Consider the following 27,500-nt stretch of genomic DNA (forward strand, 5'->3'; position numbering starts at 1 on the left):
GTTCGCAGCGGTCTCCGCGTTGTTTCGCACGGCGTGGCTCTCTGGTCATCGCATTGCCGATGCGCCAGCGACATCTTATTAAGCCAAGAGCCTGACTGTTTGTAACTGTTTGCGTCCTGTTTCTTGTGCTTCTTTACTGAGGGCAATCATATTAATCATTGATATCAATCGCAACACCCAGAGGAATAAAAATCAATTTTACAAAATAGGGGAATGCCGCGATCAGCGGACTTTGACCTACACCGCAGTAGCCGGTGTCATGAGACTCTAATCATGTATATAATGAGCAATGCATTAGTCCGAGTCTCCGTGGCACATATAGAAAAGGCAGCGCTGTGCTAAATAGCACTTTAAGAATTGTGTCGCTGTTTCGAATCCGGCCTGATGCACCTGCCGCCATTACGCCGTTTACAGCGGTCTCCACGTTGTTTTACGCGACGTCGATCTCTGGTCATCGCATTGCCGATCGCCCGCGACATCTTATGAAGCCAAGAGCCTGACTGTTTGTAACTGTTTGCGTCCTGTTTCTTGTACTTCTTTACTGAGGGCAATCATATTAATCATTGATATCAATCGCAACACCCAGAAGAATAAAAATCAATTTTACAAAATAGGGGAATGCCGCATCGTCGGACTTTGACCTACACACGCAGTAGCCGGCGTCACGCGACTCTAATCATGTATATAATGAGCACTGCATTAGTGAGCGTCTCCGTGGCACACATAGAAGGCTGTTGCTAGGCAGCGCCATGTGCTATATAGCACTTTAAGAATTACGTCGCCGGGTTCAATCCAGCAGCCCTTACGGCCATTTACTCCGTCTCATCGCGTTTTTACCATTTGACTCTAATCATGTCTTTAATGAGCACTGCGTTAGTCAGCGTCTCCGTGGCACACATAGAAGAGGCAGCGCTGTGTTATATAGCACTTTAAGAATTACGTCGCCCGTTCGAATCCGGCCTGATGCACCTGCCGCCATTACGGCCCGCTTTCCAGCGGTCTCACGTTGTTTTATGCGATGTCGCCCTCTGGTCATTCGTTGCCAATGCGTAGCGACATCTCATTAAGGCAAGATCCTGACTGTTTGTAACTGTTTGCGTCCTGTTTCTTGTGCTTCTTTACTGAGGGCAATCATATTAATCATTGATATCAATTGCAACACCCAGAGGAATAAAAATCAATTTTACAAAATAGGGGAATGCCGCGATCAGCGGACTTTGACCTACACCGCAGTAGCCGGTGTCACGAGACTCTAATCATGTATATAATGAGCAATGCATTAGTCCGAGTCTCCGTGGCACATATAGAAAAGGCAGCGCTGTGCTAAATAGCACTTTAAGAATTGTGTCGCTGTTTCGAATCCGGCCTGATGCACCGGCCGCCCTTACGGCCGTTTACGCGGTCTCACGTTGTTTTACGCGACGTCGCTCTCTGGTCATCGCGTTCGCCCGCGACATCTTATTAAGCCAAGAGCCTGACTGTTTGTAACTGTTTGCGTCCTGTTTCTTGTGCTTCTTTACTGAGGGCAATCATATTAATCATTGATATCAATTGACACACACAGAGGAATAAAAATCAATTTTACAAAATAGGGGGATGCCCGCGAGCGGCGGACTTTGACCTACACAGCAGTAGCCGGCGTAGAACCAAGCCAAGAACCTGACTGTTTGTAAGTGTTTGCGACGTGACATCCCCTTCAAGGTGCACTGGGAGATGGCAGCCATGGTCATTTGCTCTTCAGTAAAACCCAACACTGAAGGCAGCACACAGTTGGAGGCAACACTGAAATAAGTAGATAGATAGATAGATAGATAGATAGATAGATAGATACTTTATTAATCCCCATAGATACTTTATAAGTCTAATTAGGGGCAACCCTAACCAACCTCACACCCCCTTAGGGGAAAACAGTGTGTACCTTTACAATGGCTGAAGTTATTTCTCTTACATAATCTCTTACATAATCAGAAGGCAACTCCGCTCCAGTGTGGAGATTTCACTGGCTTTGCCTGGAATGGCTATGGGACACATCTTATGTACAGCCTTGAATGGAACACATCTTGTTATGACCGCCGCGCAATATAAGCGGTCATATAGGTTTAGTCAGATTTTTTTTTTTTTTTTTTCTTTTTAGCGATGCCCAAATTTCCGTCAATGATTCCCGGGACACTGAGGAGACCGGGTACACGAAACTTGGTGGGCATGTAACCCCACATGGATAGCATGGAACCATCGTTTTCGTTTTGATCTGTAGCCCCGGCTGGACTGGACCCCGAAGGAGGGTAGGGCAGACACAGTTTTCTGTGAATATCTCGAAAACCGTAGGGTTTAGGAGGACCATTTTTTTGTGTATGTTGATCTCAAGGGGCCATGTCAACCCATTCCATAACCACTCATTTCATGTATAAGCATACACCTAGTTAAACACAAAAAAAGTAAAAAATGAGGTGTTGTAATTGAAGGTATCTGTGACCTAACATAGTCAAAACTGCACGAAATTGGAAGTGTAGGATCATTATGACACCCTCTGTATGCACGCCAAGTTTTGTGGAATTCCGTTCATGGGGGCCACACAATAGAATTAATTTATGTTACTATACACCAACTGGCCTGTAGGTGGCGGAGACAGTTTTCTGTGAATATCTCGAGAACCGTAGGGCCTAGGAGGTCCACCTTTTTTTTGTATGTTGGTCTTAAGGGGGCATGTCAACCCATCCCATTACCACTTATTTCATGTATAGCCACCTAGTTAAAAATTAAAAGCAAAAAATTAGGTGTTTTCATCACAATATCTCTGGCTGACAAGGTCAAAACTGCACGGAAATTAAAAGTGTAGGATCATTATGACACCCTCCGAATGCATGCCAAGTTTTGTGTACTTTCGTTCATGGGGGCCTTACAATAAAAAAAATAATTTATGTGTACATTTAGTGACGACACCAACAAGGATTCCCGACACTGAAAGACCGGGTACAAAAACTTGGTGGGCATGTACCCCCACATGGATAGCATGGAACCGTCATTCTTCGTTTTGATCTGTAGCCCCCCCAGCTGGACTGGACCCCCCAAAGGGGTAGGGCAGACACAGTTCTCTGTGAATATCTTGAGAACTGTAGGGCCTAGGATGACCAATTTTTCCGTATGTTTTGCCTCCAGGGGTCATGTTAACCCATTCCATGTGCACACATGTGCATAAACAGATATACACGCACACACATACATTTACAGTAATCATAATGTTATGACACATACTCACACAGTAGACATATGTGCGCATGCATGCACATGCACAAACACACATACGCAGGCAAACACACAAGCACGCATATACACACACACACACACACACACCCACACACATAAACATAAATTTGTACACGCGCACACATGCACACAATTCAAGAATTTTTCCGTCATTAACTCCCTGAATTTTTGGTCATTGATACCGGGACAATCAACCACCGGGTACATGAAATTTGGTGGGTATGTAGCCCCACTAGACTTTTACGGAAAAATTTCATTTCGTCCCCGGGGACCACCACCAACCCCACCCCCGTGCTGGGCCCCCTGAACCACAAAAAAAAACAGTTTTTCCTAAATAACTACCTGAACCGTGGCACTGAGGATGAAGAATCTTTTATGGTATGTTGGTCTCAAGGGCCCACATCAACCTGGCTCATAATCACTCATTTGTGATTTGCACCCCCACCCCCCGGTAAAAAATGAAAATGCAATATTATTCTGCTTTAATCGCCCCTGTCTTCAGTTAAGATGTTCAGAACTGCACCAAATTTTATGTGTATGATTGACCTGGCATTCTTCGGGGGTATGCCAAGTTTCGTAGAATTTCATCCATGGGGGGGTCTAAAAAAATTAGGTTATGTGTACATTTAGTGACTGTACACTCATTGGCCTGTAAATGGCGGTGCACACATATACACATGCACACACACAGGCACCCACATACTATCGGTATTAGAACGGCCGATACATAATTACAAATTCAGTAGGATTAAAAGAAAGCCAAAATAAATATTCATCATCATCATCATCATGGCTGCATTTTCAGTATTGGCTAGAAGTAGTCGCTTGTCCACTAGATGGCGATCGTTGCAGTGAGACGTAATTTTGTTGGAAGTTAAAAGTGGGTTGGAAAAAAACAATGGATGCTTCATACAAGGACTGTAATTTACACCGCAGCGAACATCTAATAAGGATAGGGCCGATGTTCACATGAAGTGTAATTCCCATTTCTTCTTGAAGCCTAAATAAATCTGAGGATGTTTATTGGACATGCTTGGTTTTTTTACTGCATGTACGTTAATCTTGTAATATCAATAAGGACCTAGGTAATGTTACCGTTAGCGTTGGTTGAGTGATGGAGGCATTTGATTTATTGCATTTGTAGAAAACTATAAATGCGGTTATACCAAGCAAATGTATAGCAGCACTATTTGTATCTTTCGACTGTCATTTATTGCACGATGCTACAAAAATCATTCTGTGCAATGGAAGATTTACCAACGCTTACCAGTCTGATACAGTTTTGCCTATACATGCGAGACTGAGGCCTGTTTATTTTGTTTTAAGTGCGTGCAGGGTGTGAGAGGGGAATCGATGTGCTTTGATTACAGCTTGGTAGTTGTAGTCTGTGAAATTAAAAAGCACGCAGTGTGTGAAGTATCCAAACAATGACACCTTCATTTCATTATGGCTGCTTTAGCAAAACACCTTAAGCTACTGTGTAGTGGGTCCCATTTAGAAGTGGCTACTTCATTCGCTTTCCTTGACTCATGGAGCTGCGTGAATGTTATTACAACTTTTCGCCACGATATGACAGTTTAAGTCCGGCTGATACTGTAAGGCGAAACCATTGGTTTCCAAAGGAGATTTTATTTGTGTCGCCAGCATAGCCTATTGACAATTTATGTTGTAAATAGGCCTACCTTATAATCCTACCTGTAGCTTAGGGAAGCTAACAGCTTTCTATTAGGATCTAGTTTGTTAGTTACCGTTTGTCATAACTCCCTGATGCATTTTTTGCATTTAGAATAGCCAGAGCGTGTATATCTCAATCGAAAATTAAACTATATCGGGTGCCTATGGACTAGGCTGGGTGAACCCAGCCTGATCTGCCCGCTATTTATTTTTGATTTCTTAAAAGATTGAGCTTGGTCTGATGAAAGCCAGACTAGCCATGGACCTCAGTTAAACAATGCAAGGGAACATGAATCAGCCTATATTTGCACTAACAATAACGGACAAAAGCTCTTCAACTTTGGCCCGTTAAAATGTGTATGAACAGTTTAGCGACGCATTTCATCAAGGCCCATTTGGACATGTCAGTTATTTGCACCACTGGTTAAATGTAAAACAGCATTTCGTTTCAGACTAGGCTACTGTTACTTAATTTGTGCATTAACAATAACGTTTCAGACTACTGTTACTTAATTTGTGCATTGACAATAAAGTATTACATGAACTAAAGATGACTAAAAATCTTATGTAGAAGAAGAAACATTCACAAAAATCCATCCATCCAAAAATGACCTTTGTTTTTGATAGCTGTTGAAAACGGCATGGAACTGACAGAGATGTTTTTGTTTAAAAATACATAAAAAATAAATAAATAAATAAATAAATAACATTATGCTGATACCTTTTGCTTTTCCCAAATACAATGTAGCCTACAGGTGTAAGTGACCTTTCATCAATCCAGTTGCAATGGATGAACTGTGATGAACTGCCCTACTTGTGATTGTTTAGAGATTTTAAAGGTTTTATAACTATTCTACATCTTCTTTGGCTATTCTACAATCTATTCACCTTTTCAGCACCAGTAGGGTACTTTCTGTGCAGCCAAGACACACACACTCAGGCATGCCAAACAAGCATACACAAAAGTTTCAAGAGTGGGGGATGGAGTAAAATATGGAGACAAATTGAAGTGTGGTTTATTTTCGCGGAACGGATGTACAGGACTGAGCGGCGGTCATATTTTGTACCGCTATGCGGTACATCTAGTTTACAGCCTGGAATGGCTATGGGACACGTCTTATTTACAGCCTGGAATGGAACACACCTTATGGACAGCCTGGAATGGCTATACAGGGAACACATATTATTAATAAAAAACTAATATCTGTATGTATTAGTGCTCAAGAAGGTCTGTATCAAGTGTCAATTCACATTTATTAAGTCTTTCATGATAGTCCTTTTCTTGGCCAACACCGCGCTCTCCCGATTCTTCTCTTGTTTCTTTGTGGGTGCGTAATCCAGGGAACTCATAAAAAATAACAAATGGTCGCACTCCAAAAATCTTTTCTTGCTTTTAATCCATTTTAGTACAGGGGTTAATTGACAAACGTTTTCGGCCATCAGGCCACTAATACATACACACATTAGTTTATGTATTAATGGTTCCGTAAAAATAAGGGTAATGTCAAAATGAATTCATGTTTTTAAAGTTTTTTGTTTGTTTGTTTTTTTAGTGACTTCTAGAGAGCCTCAGCGCGTCTCCCTCTGAGTCACTGGAGGATGCCCGAAATCTCAACACCTTCCTTATCTTCTGCAGAAAGGCCTTCAGTCCCTTCTTCTTGGTGGACTTGACTCTCTCTGACAAAAGAAGTAGTTGCAGATATTAAAATGCACATGCATGTGCAAGATAAGAAATAAAATGATGTTCTATATGGATGTCTGCAACTTACCAGATGGCAGTGCTGCATGATTCTGGACATCTTTTGAGTCATTGGATGTTACTGTCATTGCTTTGTCTTGTGCACACTGAGAACAAAATTTAAATCAAGTTAATGATGATTGGTTTATGTCATAACCACAACCAAAACTACAAGGAAATTAAGCAACACATATAATTATTTTCAAAAGACCTTTTAGAATGGTATAGAACCTACCACATGATGATTCTTCTCAATGTCTTGAGCCTCATCCTCCATCTCCCAATCTGGAACTTCTGGGCACAATTCAGGTCTCGTGCACTCAGAAAGGAGAAACCCAGACGGGGGCTGTGCTGCAGGTGAGACGTCTGCAACCAGGAGCTCAGAAGGAGGCTTCACTGCTCGGACTGCAGCTGAGGCATTGGGTAAGGCAAACCCAGGAGGAGGCTTCACTGCTCGGACTGCAGCTGAGGCATTGGGTAAGGCAAACCCAGTAGGAGTCTTCACTGCTCGGGCTGCAGCTGAGGCATTGGGTAAGGCAAACCCAAGAGGAGGCTTCACTGCTCGGGCTGCAGCTGAGGCATTGGGTAAGGCAAACCCAAGAGGAGGCTTCACTGCTCGGGCTGCAGCTGAGGCATTGGGTAAGGGAAACCCAGGGGGCGGTCGGACTGCAGTTAAGGCAATGGGTAAGGCAAACCCAAGAGGAGGCTTCACTGCGGCTGAGTCATTGGAAAGAGCAAGCCCTGGAGGTGGCCGTGCAACAGTTGATGCAACTGGCAGAGCAAAGCCAGGGGGAGGCTTCACTGCAGGTAAGTTATCAAGCACAAACCCAGGAGGTGGCTTTACCACAGGCAATGCATCCGTTACAGTAAAACCAGGAAGTGGTTTCACTGCAGGTGAAGGGTTGAGCAGAGCAAACCCAGGAGGTGGTCGTACTGCAGGTGATGTTACAGGCAAAAGGGAACCCTGGTGGGGGTTTGACTGCAGAGCATGCATCAGGTAGAGTAAAACCAGGAGGTGGCTTCACTACAGGGGGTGCATCTGGAAGTAGGAACCCAGGAGGTGGCTTCACTGCAGCTGAGGTGGGAGGAGGTACAGTAAAACCTGGTGGTGGCTTCACTGCAGCTGAGGTGGGAGGAGGTACAGTAAAACCTGGTGGTGGCTTCACTGCAGGTGAAGTGGCAGGTAGATGAAACCCTGGTGGTGGTCTCACTGCAGCTGAGGTGGCAGGAGGTACAGTAAAACCTGGTGGTGGCTTCACTGCAGCTGAGGTGGGAGGAGGTACAGTACAACCTGGTGGTGGCTTCACTACAGCTGAGGAGGCAGGCAGATCAAACCCAGGAGGTGGCTTCACTGCAGGTGAAGTGGCAGGAAGATCAAATCCAGGTGGTGGTCTCACTGCAGCTGAGGTGGCAGGAGGTACCGTAAAACCTGGTGGTGGCTTCACTGCAGGTGAAGTGGCAGGTAGATGAAACCCTGGTGGTGGTCTCACTGCAGCTGAGGTGGCAGGAGGCACAGTAAAACCTGGTGGTGGCTTCACAACAGGTGGTGCATCAGGTAGAGTGAATCCAGGAGGTGGCTTCACAACAGGTGATGCATCAGGTAGAGTGAATCCAGGAGGTGGTTCTTTGAGGTGACAGGAAAGATAATTGGCTTCCTGGGACTGGAAAAGAGTCACTTTGGTGAGAAAACGAATCTGGTCCACCAGTAGAAGGCATATGATTAGGTCGTCCTTATCCGCCATCGTTACCGGGACAAGGGCATGGACAAATCTTGCCACTACACCACATATGACCTTTTCCAGGTCAGGGCAAGGTGGCAGCTCAAATGGCAGTGTCTCCATTTTCCTATTAAGCATACCATCTCAAGTTGGACAGACACCAGACGGCCAATGTCTCTGGACACCATCCTGTTCTTACTGGATAATGCCTCCATGAGAGATTTCATGCTGCCATACATTGTCAATACATCTTTACAGATGGAGTTCACCATACAAACCACCTCATTCATGTTGAAATAACAATTGACTTTAGCTTTCTTCTTTGTGACTTTCACACCAGAGTGAGACAGTCTGTTTACCACATGCTCAATCAGTGGCCAATTATGAGCTTCGAATGTAAATCTTGTGTCTTCCTGAGAGTACATCTGCAGCAACACAAGTGTCAAAACTGAAGTCACTGCCTCAATGTGAATCACCAGCTTCTGAGCAGTAGTTGGTGAACTCTTGTAGTCACTAGCGATCAGGAACAGTCTCAAGATGGAGGGTGGTTGTGAAGGCCTTTGAAAAGACATCTGAAAAAGCCTGGTAACTTTCACTGACACAAAGTCAATGACGGTGGCCATTAGAGTCTCATTGCCGGTGCACAAGAACTTCTTCATGGCATCAGCAGTATACATGGCCTTCACAAGCTTGTGATGGATGGAGTGGGTCATCCTAGCAGCCGCTGGACGGGAGTAGTGTGCGTGTCAAGTGAGAATTGAGTGTGGATAATGCAATTTAGTGAGACAGAATCATATAGGCCTTTCAGCGTGATTTCTTTTTGTGGAAAAAATGTGCTGGACTGGGCGGCGGTCATATTTTGTACCACTCTGTGGTACATCTAGTTCAATACTGTTTTGGAATTCCATTTGAACTTACTAAGTAAAGTGGAGTTGACTCACACTGACTGAGACTATTGAATTTCATATCCACAAATGATACTGGGCAATTCCATGGAAAATTATGTTTTTTTTGTAACATCCATAATGCCAATGAAATGTGATGGTATGGTATGATGGTAATGATTACATGAAATTTGAGCATTTGCTAATTTTGGCTGAAGAATGTACATTAGAAAAAATGCACAAAAAATGAATGTTATCATTCACATCATACAAATGCCACGGCATTTCACTGGCAAAAAGTCAATTTTCCGTGGAATTGCCCTACTTATTGATTTTGAGTATATGACAGCAAACTTAACTTGAAACTTATAGCTAAATACACTCAAGGTGCCGTATTTCTAAGTCAATAGTTGATCACTAAATGTGACTCACAGATCAGACGGAGCTGAGGGGACATGTTGTTCACAATCCTGCAGCTCATTGCCCTCACGAGACACACTGGACAGATGTCTGACGATCAGCTCTCTCCTGACCTCCTGCTCAATGTCCTGCATCCTGAGATGGGCATTGACCTGCCAGGCCTAAAATGACACATTAATCTTTAATTATTATCAGCTCAAAAGGACTACAGATCCTGAATGTGTATTCGACAGTAGCCTATGCATAACAAGTCATATTTTTGACCTGGAAAAGCTATTCAGTACCTGTAATGGATTAGCCTAACTAGGCTATAAAGTATTTAAGTTCAAGTGAATATAGCACACTATTAAGGTATATGGTCATTCAATGCATATTGTATTCTTGGGTTGGGAGTTGGAGTAGGCCTAAATCTTAAGAGTTGACTGTTTTACTATTTATTCCTGACTGAAAATATTATGGTACAGTAGAGAGCAATGTTTAGGGCTCATTGTCATTTAGGCTACTTACTAGGCAATGTTAAGTTATATAGTAAGAGAGGGTATTGTAATCGGGTCCCTCCACCTGTCTGTCCACTAACATGACTTAAAAAGTACTGATCCAGTGTACTTCAGATATACAAGGCAGAGAGTGAGGGTCATACAGTAGCCTATCTTAGTTCTCTCAGGATCTGGCTCTGAATGCAGATTCTGGAATCTGGAGGTGAGGGTCTGTCTGTAGGCGCCTGAGCGCTCTTGTTTCCATATTCGTTTATTTGTGTTGCCGGTGCCGATGTTTCTGGCGACATCCTCTTCAAGGTGCACTGGGAGATGGCAGCCATGGCCATCTGCTCTGGAGTCAAACCCACTGGGTGCAACACTGAAATAAGTCTAATTAGGGGCAACCCCAACCAACCTCACACCCCCTTAGGGGAAAACAGTGTGTACCTTTACAATGGCTGAAGTTATTTCTCTTAGCCTTACATAATCAGGAGGCAACTCCGCTCCAGTGTGGAGATTTCACTGGCTTTGCCTGGAATGGCTATGGGACACCTTACGTACAGCCTGGAATGGAACACATCTTATTTACAGCCTGGAATGGAACACATCTTATTTACAGCCTGGAATGGAACACACCTTATGTACAGCCTGGAATGGCTATGGGACACCTTATGTACAGCCTGGAATGGAACACATCTTATTTACAGCCTGGAATGGAACACATCTTATTTACAGCCTGGAATGAAACACACCTTATGTACAGCCTGGAATGGCTATGGGACACCTTATGTACAGCCTGGAATGGAACACATCTTATTTACAGCCTGGAATGGCTATGGGACACACCTTATTTACAAGCTTCAATCCTCTGTGCTGCTATTGTTATGATTAGAGTTTGAGTGTGACACAAAGCAGCATTTTTTATAACGCACAATTACTGTCTCACTCAGTCGAAAATAAAGATTAGAATGCATTAGAAATGATTATCTTCCAGTGGAAAACCAAAGACACTCAATTCTCTCTTAGCATAAGAGACAAAATAGTTGTGCACATATTATTGGGAAAGGTCTGTAGATCTAGAATTGCAATGCCATAGAAAATCTTTGTTATATTAACTTTATGCAGTTTTTCCAAAGAAACTCAAAACCAGATGTATCATGCTAAAACATACTTAATAGGTAAATACACATATAAACCCTCTGAATAATATGTCAAGGAAATAATTTTCTTAGGATATTTTACAATTCTGATAATGTCATAACATTTCCACTATATCAGACCATTGCTAAGTAAAAGTTATTCTGACTGTGATGCATATGGGTTACAGAGTGATTAATTACAATAAGTATAGTGATCAATTATGATGTGGTAGCCTACAGGCCTACCTAAACTTGCACAGGTTATTTTTTCTTTCTGTAAACACGTTGTTAATTCTATTTTCCAGTAGGTGGCGATATTTACTAAACAATAGACGTATACAAATGGTTGACTTTGGCGGGTATAGGCTATACCTCCGTAGACTCATCAAAGCTAAACACGAGATTCGCCATCTCCAGTAATAATAAAGGACATCAGTGATCAATGCTATCTGTAGTGAGAGATCTGATCATAATTAATTGCCACAATCATTGGAGCGTCGATGGAGGGTCTTTCAAACCATGGACGGCTGTCCATGGTACCAGGCTATTTGATATCTCATTAGCCACTGGCGCATTCGTTTAGCCTAGGCTACTTCATATTAATACTGACAGTCGGTGACTTTAAATTCCTAATATTTCTGACCAATAAGAACGTGCAAGGAAATAGGCTACATGTTGAGAAATGGCGCAGAATTTGAACTGCTCTTTTCGCTCTACTGGGCTAATGACGTGAGTAGGCAACCTCCCCTTAATAAACGTCATTACGTTGACTGTCATAATACGGAAGTGTGTAGCTGGACATGAGTCTATTCGGTCTTGTCATGTGTTTCTCTGTTGAATATTAAATGTGCCCTAGTCTACAATGTCAGTTAAGCCCGAGGAGGAGCTGGTGAAGGAATGGGAAAGGTTGGAAAGTTTAATTTCTACAAAATATTTTGTTGAAAAATCCACAAAAAGGCTCGTGAGTCATGCTCGACTATAGCCTATGTGTGTGGCATTCGCCTTCGCCTTCCTTCCTGTATCAGCAAGAACTTTTGTACCGCTGACTTTCTTTCTGTCATAACTTTGTCAATCCGTCATATTACGCAGAAGGAATAAAGGCTAAGAAGCAAAGCTATTTTCGGTCATGAGAATAACATTAGTTTTCACATTACCCGTGTGTGTGTGTAGCATATCACGTGCACATAATAGTTTGCTTATGGGGAGGTAGATTCTACAAGCGCAGAAGGTGATGTACATCTTGGGGAGTCTCATGTTGGCACCATAGAAGCTAGTAAGGACTTAAGGCTAAGCAGTGCTTCAGCAGTTAGTGTTAATTGGGTAGCTACTGTAATTTTATTTTCAACAAAAATATGTGAGACTGATATTTGCAGTAGTCTCTCTCTAATGCAGCTGCTAGGAAAGAAATTGCACAGAGTCCCCGATGAGTGCAACCCTGATAGGGATATAACTTCAGTCTCTCTCATCACGAGATTTGGCAGATTTTTGGCACAGGGTGTCACCAAATAAAAAACCTGATACTTGCACAGAGAGAACCTGAAATGGTACCCTAGGATTTTAAAGCATGGTGTGCTGCAGCTGACAAAAGAAACCTGGGTAACACTCTGAATCTTTTAATTCTCTTGGCTGATCAATATAGCATAATTGTCTCTGTTGGTTCAGTGCACAGAAGCATATAATTACAGATTCACTTAGAATGTTTAGAAGGATTCACAAAAAATTTCCCTAGTTAAGAATCCTAAGTTAGGATGGCATAGACCCTGTGTGACCCACTACTAAAATTGACTGCAGCAATTTTGTTAGGTCGTAGCATAGCCTATGACTAGATGAGAAACATGTCTGCCAAGCTCAGGTAGTGATAAGGTTACTATGGAACAATTACGGAAAGAATGTTTAGAACTCTGATAAACTAGTTATTTATCATCCTATGCTGAGTGACATGTAAACGGGAATGTGAATGGAACTCATGTAAACCATAATCACAATATTGTTTTATTATGACCGCCAAGCAGCAGATATAGGTTTAGTCAGATTTTTTTTTTTTTTTTTTTTGCATGCCCAAATTTCCGTCAATGATTACGGGACACTGAAAGACCGGGTACACAAAACTTGGTGGGCATGTAACCCCACATGGATAGCATGGAACCATCGTTTTCGTTTTGATCTGTAGCCCCCGCTGGACTGGACCCCGAAAGGAGGGTGGGGGCAGACACAGTTTTCTGTGAATATCTCGAAAACCGTAGGGGTTTAGGAGGACCATTTTTTTTGGATGTTGATCTCAAGGGCCATGTCAACCCATTCCATAACCACTCATTTCATGTATAGCCCACCTAGTTAAACACAAAAAAGTAAAAAATGAGGTGTTGTAATTGAAGGTATCTGTGACCCAACATAGTCAAAACTGCACGAAATTGGAAGTGTAGGATCATTATGACACCCTCTGTATGCACGCCAAGTTTTGTGGAATTCCGTTCATGGGGGCCACACAATAAATTAATTTATGTTACTATACACCAACTGGCCTGTAGGTGGCGGAGACAGTTTTCTGTGAATATCTCGAGAACCGTGAGGGCCTAGGAGGTCCACCTTTTTTTATGTATGTTGGTCTTAAGGGGCATGTCAACCCATCCCATTACCACTTATTTCATGTATAGCGCCACCTAGTTAAAAATTAAAAAGCAAAAAATTTGGTGTCATCACAATATCTCTGGCTGACAAGGTCAAAACTGCCTGAAATTAAAAGTGTAGGATTATTATGACACCCTCCGAATGCATGCCAAGTTTTGTGTACTTTCGTTCATGGGGGGGCCTTACAATAAAATAATTTATGTGTACATTTAGTGACGTACACCAACAAGGATTCCCGGGACACTGAAAGACCGGGGTACACAAAACGTGGTGGGCATGTACCCCCACATGGATAGCATGGAACCGGGCATTCTTCGTTTTGATCTGTAGCCCCCCCCCGCTGGACTGGACCCCCCGAAAGGAGGGTGGGCAGACACAGTTCTCTGTGAATATCTTGAGAACTGTAGGGCCTAGGATGACCAATTTTTTCCGTATGTTTGCCTCCAGGGGTCATGTTAACCCATTCCATGTGCACACATGTGCATAAACAGATACACACGCACACACATACATTTACAGTAATCATACATTATGACACATACTCACACAGTAGACATATGTACGCATGCATGCACATGCACAAACACACATACGTAGGCAAACACACAAGCACGCACATACACACACACACACACACACCCACACACATAAACAAAAATTTATACACGCACACATGCACACAATTCAAGAATTTTTCCCGTCATCTACTCCCTGAATTTTTGGTCATTGATACCCGGGACACCGAATCACCGGGGTACATGAAATTTGGTGGGTATGTAGCCCCACTAGACTTTTACGGAAAAATTTCATTTCGTCCCCGGGGCGTCCACCGCAGCGAACATCTAATAAGGATAGGACGATGTTCACATGAAGTGTAATTCCCATTTCTTCTTGAAGCCGAAATAAATCTGAGGATGTTTATCGGACATGCTTGGTTTTTACTGCATGTACGTTAATCTTGTAATATCAATAAGGACCTAGGTAATGTTACCGTTAGCGTTGGTTGAGTGATGGAGGCATTTGATTGATTGCATTTGTAGAAAACTATAAATGCGGTTATACCAAGCAAATTGATAGCAGCACTGTTTGTATCTTTCGACTGTCATTTATTGCACGTGCTACAAAAAATCATTCTGTGCAATGGAAGATTTACCAACGCTACACCGGGTCTGATACAGTTTTGCCTATACATGCGTGAGACTGAGGCGCCTGTTTATTTTGTTTTTTAGCGTGCAGGGTGTGAGAGGGGAATCGATGTGCTTTGATTACAGCTTGGTAGTTGTAGTCTGTGAAATTAAAAAGCACGTGTGTGTAAAGTATCCAAACAATGACACCTTCATTTCAGTATGGCTGCTTTAGTAACACACCTTAAGCTACTGTGTAGTGGGTCCCATTTAGAAGTGGCTACTTCATTCGCGCTTTTATTTGTGTCGCCAGCATAGCCTATTGACAATTTATGTTGTAAATAGGCCTACCTTATAATCCTACCTGTAGCTTAGGGAAGCTAACAGCTTTCTATTAGGATCTAGTTTGTTAGTTACCGCTTTTTCATAACTCCCTGATGCATTTTTTGCATTTAGAATAGCCAGAGCGTGTATATCTCAATCGAAAATTAAACAATATCGGTGCCTATGGACTAGGCTGGGTGAACCCAGCCTGATCTGCCCGCTATTTATTTTTGATTTCTTAAATTTTGATTGCTTGGTCTGATGAAAGCCAGACTAGCCATGGACCTCAGTTACACAATGCAAGGGAACATGAATCAGCCTATATTTGCACAAACAATAACGGGCAAAAGGTCTTCAACTTTGGCCCGTTAAAATGTGTATGAACAGTTTAGCGACGCATTTCATCAAGGCCCATTTGGACATGTCAGTTATTTGCACCACTGGTTAAATGTAAAACAGCATTTCGTTTCAGACTAGGCTACTGTTACTTAATTTGTGCATTAACAATAACGTTTCAGACTACTGTTACTTAATTTGTGCATTGACAATAAAGTATTACATGAACTAAAGATGACTAAAATCTTATGTAGAAGAAGAAACATTCACAAAAAAATCCATCCATCCAAAATGACCTTTGTTTTTTGATAGCTGTTGAAAACGGCATGGAACTGACAGAGATGTTTTTGTTTATAAATACATAAAAAATAAATAAATAAATAAATAACATTATGCTGATACCTTTTGCTTTTCCCAAATACAATGTAGCCTACAGGTGTAAGTGACCTTTCATCAATCCAGTTGCAATGGATGAACTGTGATGAACTGCCCTACTTGTGATTGTTTAGAGATTTTAAAGGTTTTATAACAATGCTACATCTTCTTTGGCTATTCTACAATCTATTCACCTTTTCAGCACCAGTAGGCTACTTTCTGTGCAGCCGCACACACACACTCAGGCATGCCAAACAAGCATACACAAAAGTTTCAAGAGTGGGGGATGGAGTAAAATATGGAGACAAATTGAAGTGTGATTTATTTTCGCGGAACAGATGTACAGGACTGAGCGGCGGTCATATTTTGTACCGCTATGCGGTACATCTAGTTCTGAATAAGGTCCATAGTCGGAATATTAATGTCCATAGGCTGACTTGTATACTCTAATAAAAGTATAAGTATAAATAGTGTATAACGTGCAACACTGTACATGCACTTCCATTTTCACAGTGAGATTCTATTCTCAAACTTGGGCCCAAAGTCTTCTTCCTTGCAAAACCTGATAGACAGTCTATGTAAGGTGACCTTCCTGAATTAACCAGTTTGAATATATACCGAATATCGATTCTATGCCATGAACTCAGAAAGAATCAAAGAGCGTTGGCATGCACTGTGATGGTACTAGCGGCCTTGGGTGAGGAGCCCAATATGAGACATGTTATCTGCCTGTTCATAATTCTGAATGGCTGGTCCGTCTGTTGACTATTAACTAGTTAGCTTGATAAAAAACACCATAATGCCCAAATGGTCTCCAGTGCACTGTGCATGTAGACATTGACTCAATGCTGTGTCTCATTGAGCGCATGTAGGCACTGACTCAGTGCTGTGTCCCATCGAGCGCATGTAGGCACTGACTCAGTGCTGTGTCCCATTGAGCGCATGTAGGCACTGACTCAGTGCTGTGTCCCATTGAGCGCAGGGAGCAGGCGGAGCTGAAGCAGCGTCTCCAGGTCGGGGACACTGAGGACTGGCAGACGAGCCCCTGCTTCACTGGACTGGAGCGAGTCGGAGGAGTGGACCTGTCCTTCATCAAAGGGGACGACATCAATGCCTGTGCACAACTGGTCGTGCTCAGCTACCCAGACATGAAGGTGCAGTCTACAGAACATGCAAATGTAAACTCACCCAAGGATGAACAGGAGGATTTTTTATACAACCCCAAATCAGAAAAAGTTGGGACGTTGTGTAAAATGTGAATAATAACAGACTGTAATAATCTGCAAATCTCTTAAAACTCATAGTTAGTTACATAAAGGACACAGACAACATATCAAATGTTGTAAATGACAAATGTCATGGAAAATATATGTTAAGTTTGAATTTGATACCAGCAAAATGTTTCAAAAAAAGTTGGGAAGGGGGTAACAAAATGCTGGAAAATTTGTGTAATGATAAAGAAAATAAAAGGAGGAATTTTTATGAGACTTGTGTATTATCATATTCTGTTTTTATTTGCATTTTACACAGTGTCCCAACTTGTTCTGATTTGGGGTTATGTTATGATATTGTTATGATATTATTACATTATAACAGTAATGTTCCGTTTATTACAGTGTTGTGTGTAAAGCTGGGAGGGTAGAACCCCTCAGCAGCAGTATGTAGTGCAGTGGTCCCCACACTTTTTCTTCCGAGGGCCAGCTCACTATGCCTGGCTCTAAGAGAGGGCCAGAGATTCGGAGTATATTAGTAAACATAAATAGCTTAGTGCTGTGAACAACAGCAGTCTACCTTAGTTGAATATTCCATTACATTTAATCATAGGCTACTGCAATTTAATGCCATTATTAGCTGTGTTTATATTGCCATCATGCCATATTAGTGTAAAATGTAGCTCAAATGAAATAATACTAATAAAAAGACTTTAACATTCCCAAAAGTATTAGCAGGGAGTCCCAAAAGTGTATTTTATCCAAAATGTGTGAACTCTGAACTCTGTGTATTTGCATACACAGCTCAAGTTGTGAACAAGCAATATCCTACAAATAATTTGAAGTTCTCAAACTATGAGTTTTATGAAATGCAGGCAAAAACATCTGAAATGACCACTTTCACTCACCTGATGAGAACTTGCGAATTTGTATGAACATTTGAACGAGTGAATAAAAAATAGAATAGAATAAATAGAATAAAAATGAATTGATACCCTTCTAGAATACTTTGAGCACTAATGCAGTCAGCCTCTTGCATTGTTTGCAGGTAGGCCTACGTTTCATTCCTTTTTCGATGGCAAACGCAAAACTGCGCCAAAACAAACACCAGGTGGACAAAAAGAGTATTACATCTGTACTGTTAAGACTCGCCATAGAGAATGAATGGGGGAAATTACGGAAGTTATAGTTTGACGATGTCGTACTCCCATGCGGGCCAGATGCTATATACCGCGGACATGTTTTAGGGGGCCACCCAAAATGAGGTGGCGGGCCGTAGTTTGGGGACCACTGATGTAGTGGCTAGTGGCTATTCAATTGGGTTTGCGTTTGTAAATTTATTCTAGAGCACAATTGGTTTATAAATGAGCTTTCTTTGAGGGTTTGCTGTGTAGCTGCAGTCTTAATCTCTCCGCTCTCTTGATCATCCTCCATTTCAGTTCTATCAGACATTGGCACACCTTTAACCCCCCACACACACACACACACACCACACACCACCCCGCTCCTTTATTTATTATATTGGCTTAAACTCATTTTGTCACTACCTCCCTTTGCTGATGGAATGTGATCTACAACACTAATTAGATTCTCTTCAATAAGCCTGTCGCAATCAATTTACTTGTAATCTCTCCTCTTTTTACCCCTCCCACCAGTCTCTTCATCAACACTTCTCTGGGTGTTCAATATAGTTCACTGCCTGTTCCAACAGCACTCCCTGATGTGTAGACACAAAAGACACAGGTGTTCATGAGTACTTCCTGAGACCACGATAAGTCAATAATGTGGTACTCCAGTGGATGCGGTTACCCGCCATCCACCACATCCACTCCACCTCACGCAGACCTCTGGGCTCCATCTGGCAGAGGAGCCCCAGGTGTGTGTGTGTGAGTGTGTGTGTGTGTGTGTGTGTGAGCGTGTGTTTGTGTGTGTGTGTGTGAGTGTGTGTGTGTGTGTGCGTGTGCGTGTGTGTGTGTGTATAGTGTGTGTGTGTGCGTGTTTGTGTGTGATGCCTCTGCTCTGCTGTTTCCCCAGCTGCTCTACCAGGACAGTCAGATGGTGGCGCTGGACGCCCCATACGTGGCCGGCTTCCTGGCCTTCCGGGAGACGCCCTCGCTGCTCCACGCCCTGCGGAGGCTGCAGGAGGCCCAGCCCAGTCTGATGCCACAGGTCAGGGCTCCGCTCGGAAACCCATACACGCACTCCCCCCTACACACACATACACATACACCCCCCATACATCCCTCCACCATCAGTCCATCCCGCACGTCCACCACCTTCACCCCAACCTGCGTTTGCCGTCTTGCCCAGTCATCTTGAGTGTGGTGTCGGTCGCCATACTTGCCCTGTCAGGAAGCTGTGGTGACTCACTGCGGCTGCTGACCTCGTTCACCATCCGCCCAATGAGGGCTCCTCGTTCAGTGGGACGATGCCGTGACCGTGTGAAAGATAGAGTGGTATTATTCCTGTTTTAATTGGGGGTTTGCTATTGTTAATAATAATTAGTAGTGTGTTTTAAGATACACTGTGGTATCATACAGTGTGCAGATTATACCTAATTAATACTTCTTTCATCAGGGAAAAATGAGCTGAAAACTAATTTGAAAATCATAAACCCCATGACGGTAGAGCCTGCAGCCGCATCACCAGATGTTCCTCTGACTCTCCTACAGGTGGTGTTTGTTGATGGGAACGGACTCTTCCATTACCGAGGTGAGACTGGATGGAATTTGATCTCCCAGTTATTGCAACAACTTTTCCACTTTTTCAAGACTTGTCCACTTATTCATGACTTTTAGTTAGTTAAATTAGTTTGTGACTTGTTCACCAGTTTGTAGTCTTGTTGTAGTCTTGGCTGTGTCCTTGGCCTTTGCCTGGGACCGGATGAGACAGGCTTCTAAATAGGCCTTGTCTGTGTGTGTGTGTGTGTGTGTGTGTGTTTCTGCAGAGTTTGGCTTGGCCTGTCACCTGGGGGTGCTGTCAGGTTTGCCCTGCATCGGAGTGGCCAAGAACCTGCTGCAGGTCCAGGGGGTGGTCCGGGATGAGCAGCACCTCTCTCAGGTGAGACACAGACACACACACACACACACATACACACACATTGTTTAAATGCTGCATTCGTTTGATGTGCATGGTCAAGGGCAGGCTGAGCAGACTCTAACTGGGCAGTTCCCACTGAATGCCCATTGGATACCTATTCAACAAGTCCCTCTTTTCTGTGATGTTCTTGATAGTTCTTCATTGGTGTCTGTGATAAGCCTTTTGTCCATCTTTCTCTGTGTTTGTTACTGTGTGTGTCTGTGGGTGCTTTGCAAATGCTGTTCATTTAAATCTGTAAAAATGTACAAAGCAGCCTGTCCTTGAACAGCTCGCTATTCTATCTGTGTGCTGTAGCCGCCTCTTTCTGGATTTGTTCAGCTCTCGATGATTCGTGACACTTGCAACACAAAAGCCTTTTGGTTCGAGCTCTAACAGTTATTCCTGTAAAGGTCAATGCCAAAGCTCAAAGAAATGTAATATTGCTGTTGCGGATCGGTATGTCACAGACCAGTGGGTTTCCTTTCATGACAATCTCCTTCTACGCTGCATTTTCTACATACAAGGTTGTGTGTTCTCTCTGTGAAGCAGAGAAACCTCTCACTTTTTTATGTGGTAAATGCTGCCTAAGTGAGTTGTTCGTATGGACCCTTTCAAGAGAGTTCCATTATCAGCATCATAGTTGGCCCCACAAGGGTATGGAATGTTTTTTGTACCAAAATTAAATAAATAAATTAAATATGAAATCAATAAATGAAATATGAAATAAATAATTAAAAGTTGAAATAAATAAATGAAATATGAAATAAATAAATAAAATATTAAATAAATACTTAAATAAATAAAAGATTAAATGTAAAAACCATATATACATTGACATTGACATTTACATTCCATATGCACGGTCTTGCAATGTGCCATGAAATAAATAAATAGTTCTACGTCAGTCACCCATCAAGGCGGGATCTAGCCGCTGATTGGTTGCTGCCTGAAAAAAAAAAAAAAAAAAAAAAAAAAAAAACTTTGTGAGCATAACTGGCTGATCAGAATAAAGTCATTGATAGAAGCTAAAAGCTAGTGCTACTGCTAACAGCCATAACCTAGGCATTTTCATTCAGAAAGATTGTGTGTTCTATGTTGCTAACTCTTGGCTGTGAGTTATCAGGACGTAAAAGCATAGCATCTAGTGCTGTCAAAAATCCTTGTCGGCTGCTGAGTTATACCCTCATATTGAGAACGAAAGTCTCTGGAAAGTTGTGGACACTGCTTGGGCAATGTAGCAAGCTGGCACTGACACTCACATAATAAGAGTTCACGGCATGGGCATCTCAAGCTTTATTGTTATATATCATATAACAAATGAGGTGAATTCAGCTCAAGTGAAGTTAACTTGGACGTCTGGGCACCCTACTATAAATAGAAGCAATAGCAAAGTCGTTTGCCTTAGATAGAAGTTCGCTTTCTGTAGATGTCGATAACTAGCTAACGCTTGTGCTAACAGTTAGCGCTAGCTCTAGATGCGCACATAGCATGTCTTATCAACCCCCTGAGACACAGCAAACAGACCCATCAAATGAAAGAACGCTTTCACACCTGATATCTTCCCAAAAGTATGAATTTAGCATGAAATCCTTGTTGTTGTATGTTTCGATGAGTTATGAAGTCTGAGCTATCTCCTTAGTCCAGTGTGGTTCACAGGTAGCAAGCCAGTACAGTCTGAGCTGGATCACTTTGTGTTATTTCAGGCAGCAGTCAGTGGTTAGGTCCCGCCTTGATGGGTGACTGATGTATTTATTTATTTCATGGCACATTGCATGACCGTGCATATGGAATGTAAATGTAAATGTCAATGTATATATGTTTTTTACATTTAATCTTTTATTTATTTCACATTTTATTTATTTATTTAACTTTTTATTTATTTATTTAATATTTTATTTATTTATTTATTTCAGCTTTTAATTATTTATTTCATATTTCATTTATTGATTTCATATTTCATTCATTTATTTAATTTTGGCACAAAAAACATTCCATACAAGGCTTCCGTTTTAACATTCCATATGTTATCTTAATGCAGAAGTAGATTGGGGCCCAAATAGAACGTTCAAGCATTGTTTTTGTTTTTATTTTTGAAAGGGTCTTATGTCAAGATCTTAGAAGTCTTTGGTGAGGCAAGATCAGTGCTGTAGATTTGGTCATTGAAAGACATTCATTCAGAAGTCCCTGTGGAGGTGAGGAGACTTTGATTAAAAAACAGTGAGGCTGCTATCTCAAAAACAGCTGAAATGTGAAAAAAAAAAGAATCATTAGGCTATAAGACAAGCATAGCCACCTTCGCTGTATGGACCTGTAGAAGAACTGAAATTCATTGCAGTCCATCCACACCGAGGCAGGTTTATGAGCTGTGTCTCTGAAAAACGCCCAACCGCCTGCAATTATGAGCTCAGCACCAGACACCAAGGTAAATATTAAAGCAGCGAGTGGGAGTGCAATAACCCAGCCAAGAAAATGGGCTCCAAGTGAAAGAAGGAAAAAAGCTCTCCGAGTCCTTTTCTTTTGTGCATCTGGAGACGAAGAAGAGGAAGTGAACAGAAGTGCAAAAGGCACGCCTGAGTAATAAAGTGGTCTCTCCTCCCTCAGTGTGACTGTTGAACTCCACCAGCCACTGCTGAATTTCTGCTGCTCTCAAACGTGTGCTTGGTCTGCTGCAGAAGCAAGGCTGTGGGCAAGCCTCTGTCCTCTGAACCATTTCTAGCCTAACTGTCCGCCAGGCTTTTAAAAAGTATTTTCTCCAGAACTTTGCCCTTTTTACCCATTGTGTAGTTATCAGATGTTTCAGCTATCAGATGTATTAGAGATTTTGGCTGTTTCATCAAAAGGACCAATGTTTTGTTGTGAGATAAAAGGGCATGTAAGGTTGTTGACAGTACATATAAATTCATATGCAACAAATTACTCTTGAAGGCTCCTCAGACTGCATAATAAAATGGTTGACTAACATGACCATGTGGCACCATTAATAAGCCCAAATGAGCTATCAGATGTATTAGAGATTTTGGCTGTTTCATCAAAAGGACCAATGTTTTGTTGTGAGATAAAAGGGCATGTAAGGTTGTTGACAGTACATATAAATTCATATGCAACAAATTACTCTTGAAGGCTCCTCAGACTGCATAATAAAATGGTTGACTAACATGACCATGTGGCACCATTAATAAGCCCAAATGAGCTATCAGATGTATTAGATATTTTGTCTGTTTCATGGAAAGGACCAATGTTCAAAATCTAGAGGTCGATAACAGTAAATAATTTGCAACAAATTACTCTTGAAAGCTCCTCAGAATGAAAATAAAATGGTTGACGCAAACACAGCCATGCGGCACTATTCATAAACCCAAATGAGCTTAGGCCTTTGCGAGAGAAAAAGCCAACAGAGTCTAGCTTGCAGGCAATTCCATCCAAACAGCGATGCTCAATTAGCGCATTCAATTAACCAGCGCTAAGCACCACACTCATATCCCCCATGGCACACATGCGGTGTTTATCGGCTAAGCCTGTGCCGTATCTCTCCGCTGGCCCCGGGTGGAACCGTATTATGACTTTTTTTTTCTAGAGCAGCAGACCTGAGCATGCAGATGCATGGATCAATTGATACATTATGTTAGCGTTACATGGTACCTGGTACATTATGTTAGCGTTATATGGTACCTGATACATTATGTTAGCGTTATATGGTACCTGATACATTGTGTTAGCGTTATATGGTACCTGGTACATTATGTTAGCGTTATATGGTACCTGATACATTGTGTTAGCGTTACATGGTACCTGACACATTATGTTAGCGTTACATGGTACCTGGGGGAGTGTTTCTGGTTGCTTGGCAACTCTCCAGAGCTCCATATTGTGCATGTGGCTGGATGTGGAGGTGATGTGCATGTTTCACTTTTGAAGCAATACTGCAGACAAATGTCACAATTTGCCCTCTGTAAATCCCTGTGCTTGACTTACTCAAAGCTAACCGTCAAGCCTCCATCCATTCCTCATCCTTGACTTGACATAAGGCATTCGCCTCTCAGGAGGTTTTCTTCAAGAACATGCTCCGAAAGGTATATGACTGTAATAAAAATCTTTAACAGCCCTTCCACTCCCACCCTGCCACCCAGAGGAGCTGACTGCCGGTGACAGCGTCGTCACGGTGACGGCCTCCATCTCGGCGCGCGGCACCGCATCCCTGTCACTTGCTTAGTGCTCCCCTGAGCCGCGGAGGAAATTGAAAGAAGCCGGTCGCTCTCTAGCTCGCTGTTATTCCACTCCAGGCAGTCGCTCGGGAAACCCTGTCGCCATTTATCGCCTCTCGTGCCATCATTGAGCTCCCGCTCAAATGTGCAGCGACGGTCAAGAGACGTTCGGAGGCCCAAGGCGCACCACCCAGCGTAGCACAGCACACCCACCAAGACCCGTCTAATAATGTCATCATCCCCACACTGACAAACGAAGGGGATTAAGGTCCATTAAATCACCCCTGACCTCACTGACCAAGCTCCGTGCTCAGGGGGCCGTTGAGTCCGTGTTTCCGTGCAGAGCCGCAGGAATGAGGAGGTGTGGGGGAATGAATGCATCACCATCGATCCTCCTGCCAATACTCAGAGCGCTGCATTGTAGTCAGTCAGGAAACTCTTGGGAACAATGCAACATTTTCCAGAGCTGGTGTTAACTGCTGTGAACAATGCGACATTTTCCAGAGTTGGTGTTAACTGCTGTGCAGAGAGCATTAATCTGAGCCCTTACCTCTGGTTCACACCAAAATGAAAACAATGCCATTATCTAACCCATTCATTCCAATAGTCATCAATACAAACATTGCTATGACAACACAGTATGAAATGCTAGTATAATAAAAAAAAACAGGGGAAAAGCACTCAATACCTTAATCTAATCTAGATTGGCATTGTCATATCATGCTGAAGAAAGGCGCCTGGCCCGCAATTTAAAAAGTTTAAAAGAACTGATGTGTGCTGTCCTTCAGCTAGTTTAATGGCAGCGATCACAATAACCTGTTCTTTTCTCTGAGCTGCATTCTTGTGGACAAAACACACTGCTGCCAAACTCCTGTGGTGTTAGAAAAGGACAGTTGTGGGATTTTAGACTATTGAGGGAAAGATAATAACCACCTCTTTGGTTTGCTATTCATTGGTTTTCATCATATCTAATGTGCAGTTTATGAGGACAGTGTAAACCCAGTGATTTAAATACTTAATGTCGACTCAAGGTCATCAGATGAGGAGGTGAAAGATGTGTTACACTGTGTCTGGTGCACACACACACACACACACACACACACACACACACACACACACACACACACTTACACGTGCACACACGCACACACACACGCACACACACGCGCGCAGGTAAGATATAACTGTCATGGGCAAACATTGATTTATAGAGGTGAACTTAGCTCACAAAAGCAGCATCTGGTAAGCCCCCTCAAAGTGCCTGGTAAATGATGGATAAGCTGCTAGAGGAGCGATGGCCTGTCACCTCCCCAGTCCCCTGCTCTTGTCTTCTCTCAGGTTCTAGCATTGTGTGTCTTGTCTCCCTCTCTCTCTCTCCCTCTCTCTCTCTCTCTCTCTCTCTCTCTTTCTCTCTCTCCGTCTCAGCTCAAACACCTCAGCTTGAGCCGCCAAAATCCTTGCTGAGGAGAAACAAACGGACGGCGTTGCCGGCCTGAGTCCCAAATCGAGCTGCTGCGGTCTGGCGGCGTTTTTCCCCCCCCAGCATCTCCGCCTCTCAACAGGTCGCTCTGTCATGCCGAGCGCCCACCTGTCCCACCTCTGCCTGGTGTCACCGCGTCTGACTCGGGCCATCCATCAGCCGTGCCCGGGCCCATTATCACCCTAAGTGCCTGCGGAGCGCCGTTAGGCTGCCAGGGGCTGTCCAAATAGTGCCCGCGTGAACAGATTAACATGCTAATGTGTCTGGCCTTGCACGGCCACTCAATCACTTCACAACCGCAAGCCCGGTGTGCTCTTTAACCTTGCGCTTTCTAGATTTGTGTGTGAGTGTGTGTGTGTTTGTGTGTTTGTGTTTATGTGCTCTCACAAATGTCACATTGTGTGTGTGTGTGTGTGTGTGTGTGTGTGTGTGTGTGTGTGTGTGTTGCAGAGGGACTAGTGTGTGGTTGCCAAGAGTTGTTGTGTCACGTACAGATTCGGAATATTTCTCACCTCTGAAGAATTCGTGCTTTTTGATCAAACAGAGGAGTCACATTCCGATGTCAGCGGCGTTGCCAGCAGTTACTGACCTTGTGAGAGAAAAGGAGGAAAAGGTTTCATTATGCGAGACTGCTTGCTGCCAGAATATAAAAAACGAAAGAAAGTAAGAAAGAAAGAAAGAAAGTTAGAAAGAGAGAGGGGTGGGAGAAATGACTCTTCTTTTTCTTTACTTATCCGACAGATCAATGCACTGCAAAGGAGGAGACACATTCCCCCTGACCTCCCAATCAGGGAGAGAGCTGGGAAAGGTACGGAGAGCACACAACTGGGGCATTGTAAAATGCCACTAACATGTTTTCCTGTGTACAACGTCATTCGTTTTTTTGTGAAAGCTTTATAGATGCATATTTTTGTTTTGAAGAGTATGACCTTCACTTTCAATAGTGTTGGTGAAAGAGTGTTGAAAAGAAAAAAAAAAGGGAAAAAAAGTCTTGTTTATTGAAGGCTTCTCTACTGTGCCTCTCATTCGCACCTTTCTCTCTCTCTTTCTCTGTCTCACTCTCTTTCTTACTCTCTGTCTCTCTCTCTCTCATTCTGTCTCACTATCTCTCTCTCTCTTTCTCTCTCTCTCTGTCATTCTCTCTCTCCAGGCCCTGCGCAGCTCCGACTCCAGCACCAAACCCGTGTATGTGTCGGTGGGCCACCGCATCAGTCTGGACGCGGCTGTACGCCTCACTCATGCCTGCTGCCGCTACCGCGTGCCAGAGCCCATCAGACAGGCAAGCTACCCCCGCCCCCCCGCCAAACCACACCATACCAGCCTACCACATCCGTCCCTACCCCCATACCGGCCCCCACCAAACCACCCTGCCCCCTGCATACCAGCCTACCACATCACAAGCTACCCCCGCCCCCGTCACCAAACCACA

At 43.1% G+C, this 27,500-nt stretch overlaps 2 protein-coding genes across 2 annotated transcripts in view; one reads left to right on the top strand and one right to left on the bottom strand.

Annotated features, from left to right (window-relative positions):
* Positions 1 to 6,332: 6,332 nt before the first annotated feature.
* LOC125297019 (protein diaphanous homolog 1-like) lies at positions 6,333 to 7,862 on the bottom strand. Its single transcript, XM_048247151.1, has 3 exons — positions 6,912 to 7,862; positions 6,708 to 6,783; positions 6,333 to 6,615 (listed from the first exon to the last, which is right to left on the bottom strand). The coding sequence occupies exons 1-3, from the start codon at positions 7,668 to 7,670 to the stop codon at positions 6,488 to 6,490; spliced, it is 963 nt and encodes a 320-aa protein (XP_048103108.1). The 5' UTR covers positions 7,671 to 7,862; the 3' UTR covers positions 6,333 to 6,487.
* A 3,837-nt stretch (positions 7,863 to 11,699) lies between these two features.
* The window catches only part of LOC125298375 (endonuclease V-like), a 40,642-nt gene continuing 24,841 nt past the window's right edge, over positions 11,700 to 27,500 (top strand). The window contains exons 1-7 of the mRNA XM_048249077.1: positions 11,700 to 12,219; positions 17,083 to 17,254; positions 19,346 to 19,480; positions 19,984 to 20,023; positions 20,259 to 20,371; positions 26,813 to 26,879; positions 27,222 to 27,350. Of these exons, the coding sequence (XP_048105034.1) occupies positions 12,176 to 12,219; positions 17,083 to 17,254; positions 19,346 to 19,480; positions 19,984 to 20,023; positions 20,259 to 20,371; positions 26,813 to 26,879; positions 27,222 to 27,350 (700 nt within the window). The 5' untranslated portion in view covers positions 11,700 to 12,175. The remainder of the gene's footprint in view (positions 12,220 to 17,082; positions 17,255 to 19,345; positions 19,481 to 19,983; positions 20,024 to 20,258; positions 20,372 to 26,812; positions 26,880 to 27,221; positions 27,351 to 27,500) is intronic.

The sequence above is a fragment of the Alosa alosa genome, chromosome 7 (assembly GCF_017589495.1).
Source record: "Alosa alosa isolate M-15738 ecotype Scorff River chromosome 7, AALO_Geno_1.1, whole genome shotgun sequence".
Taxonomy (NCBI): domain Eukaryota; kingdom Metazoa; phylum Chordata; class Actinopteri; order Clupeiformes; family Clupeidae; genus Alosa; species Alosa alosa.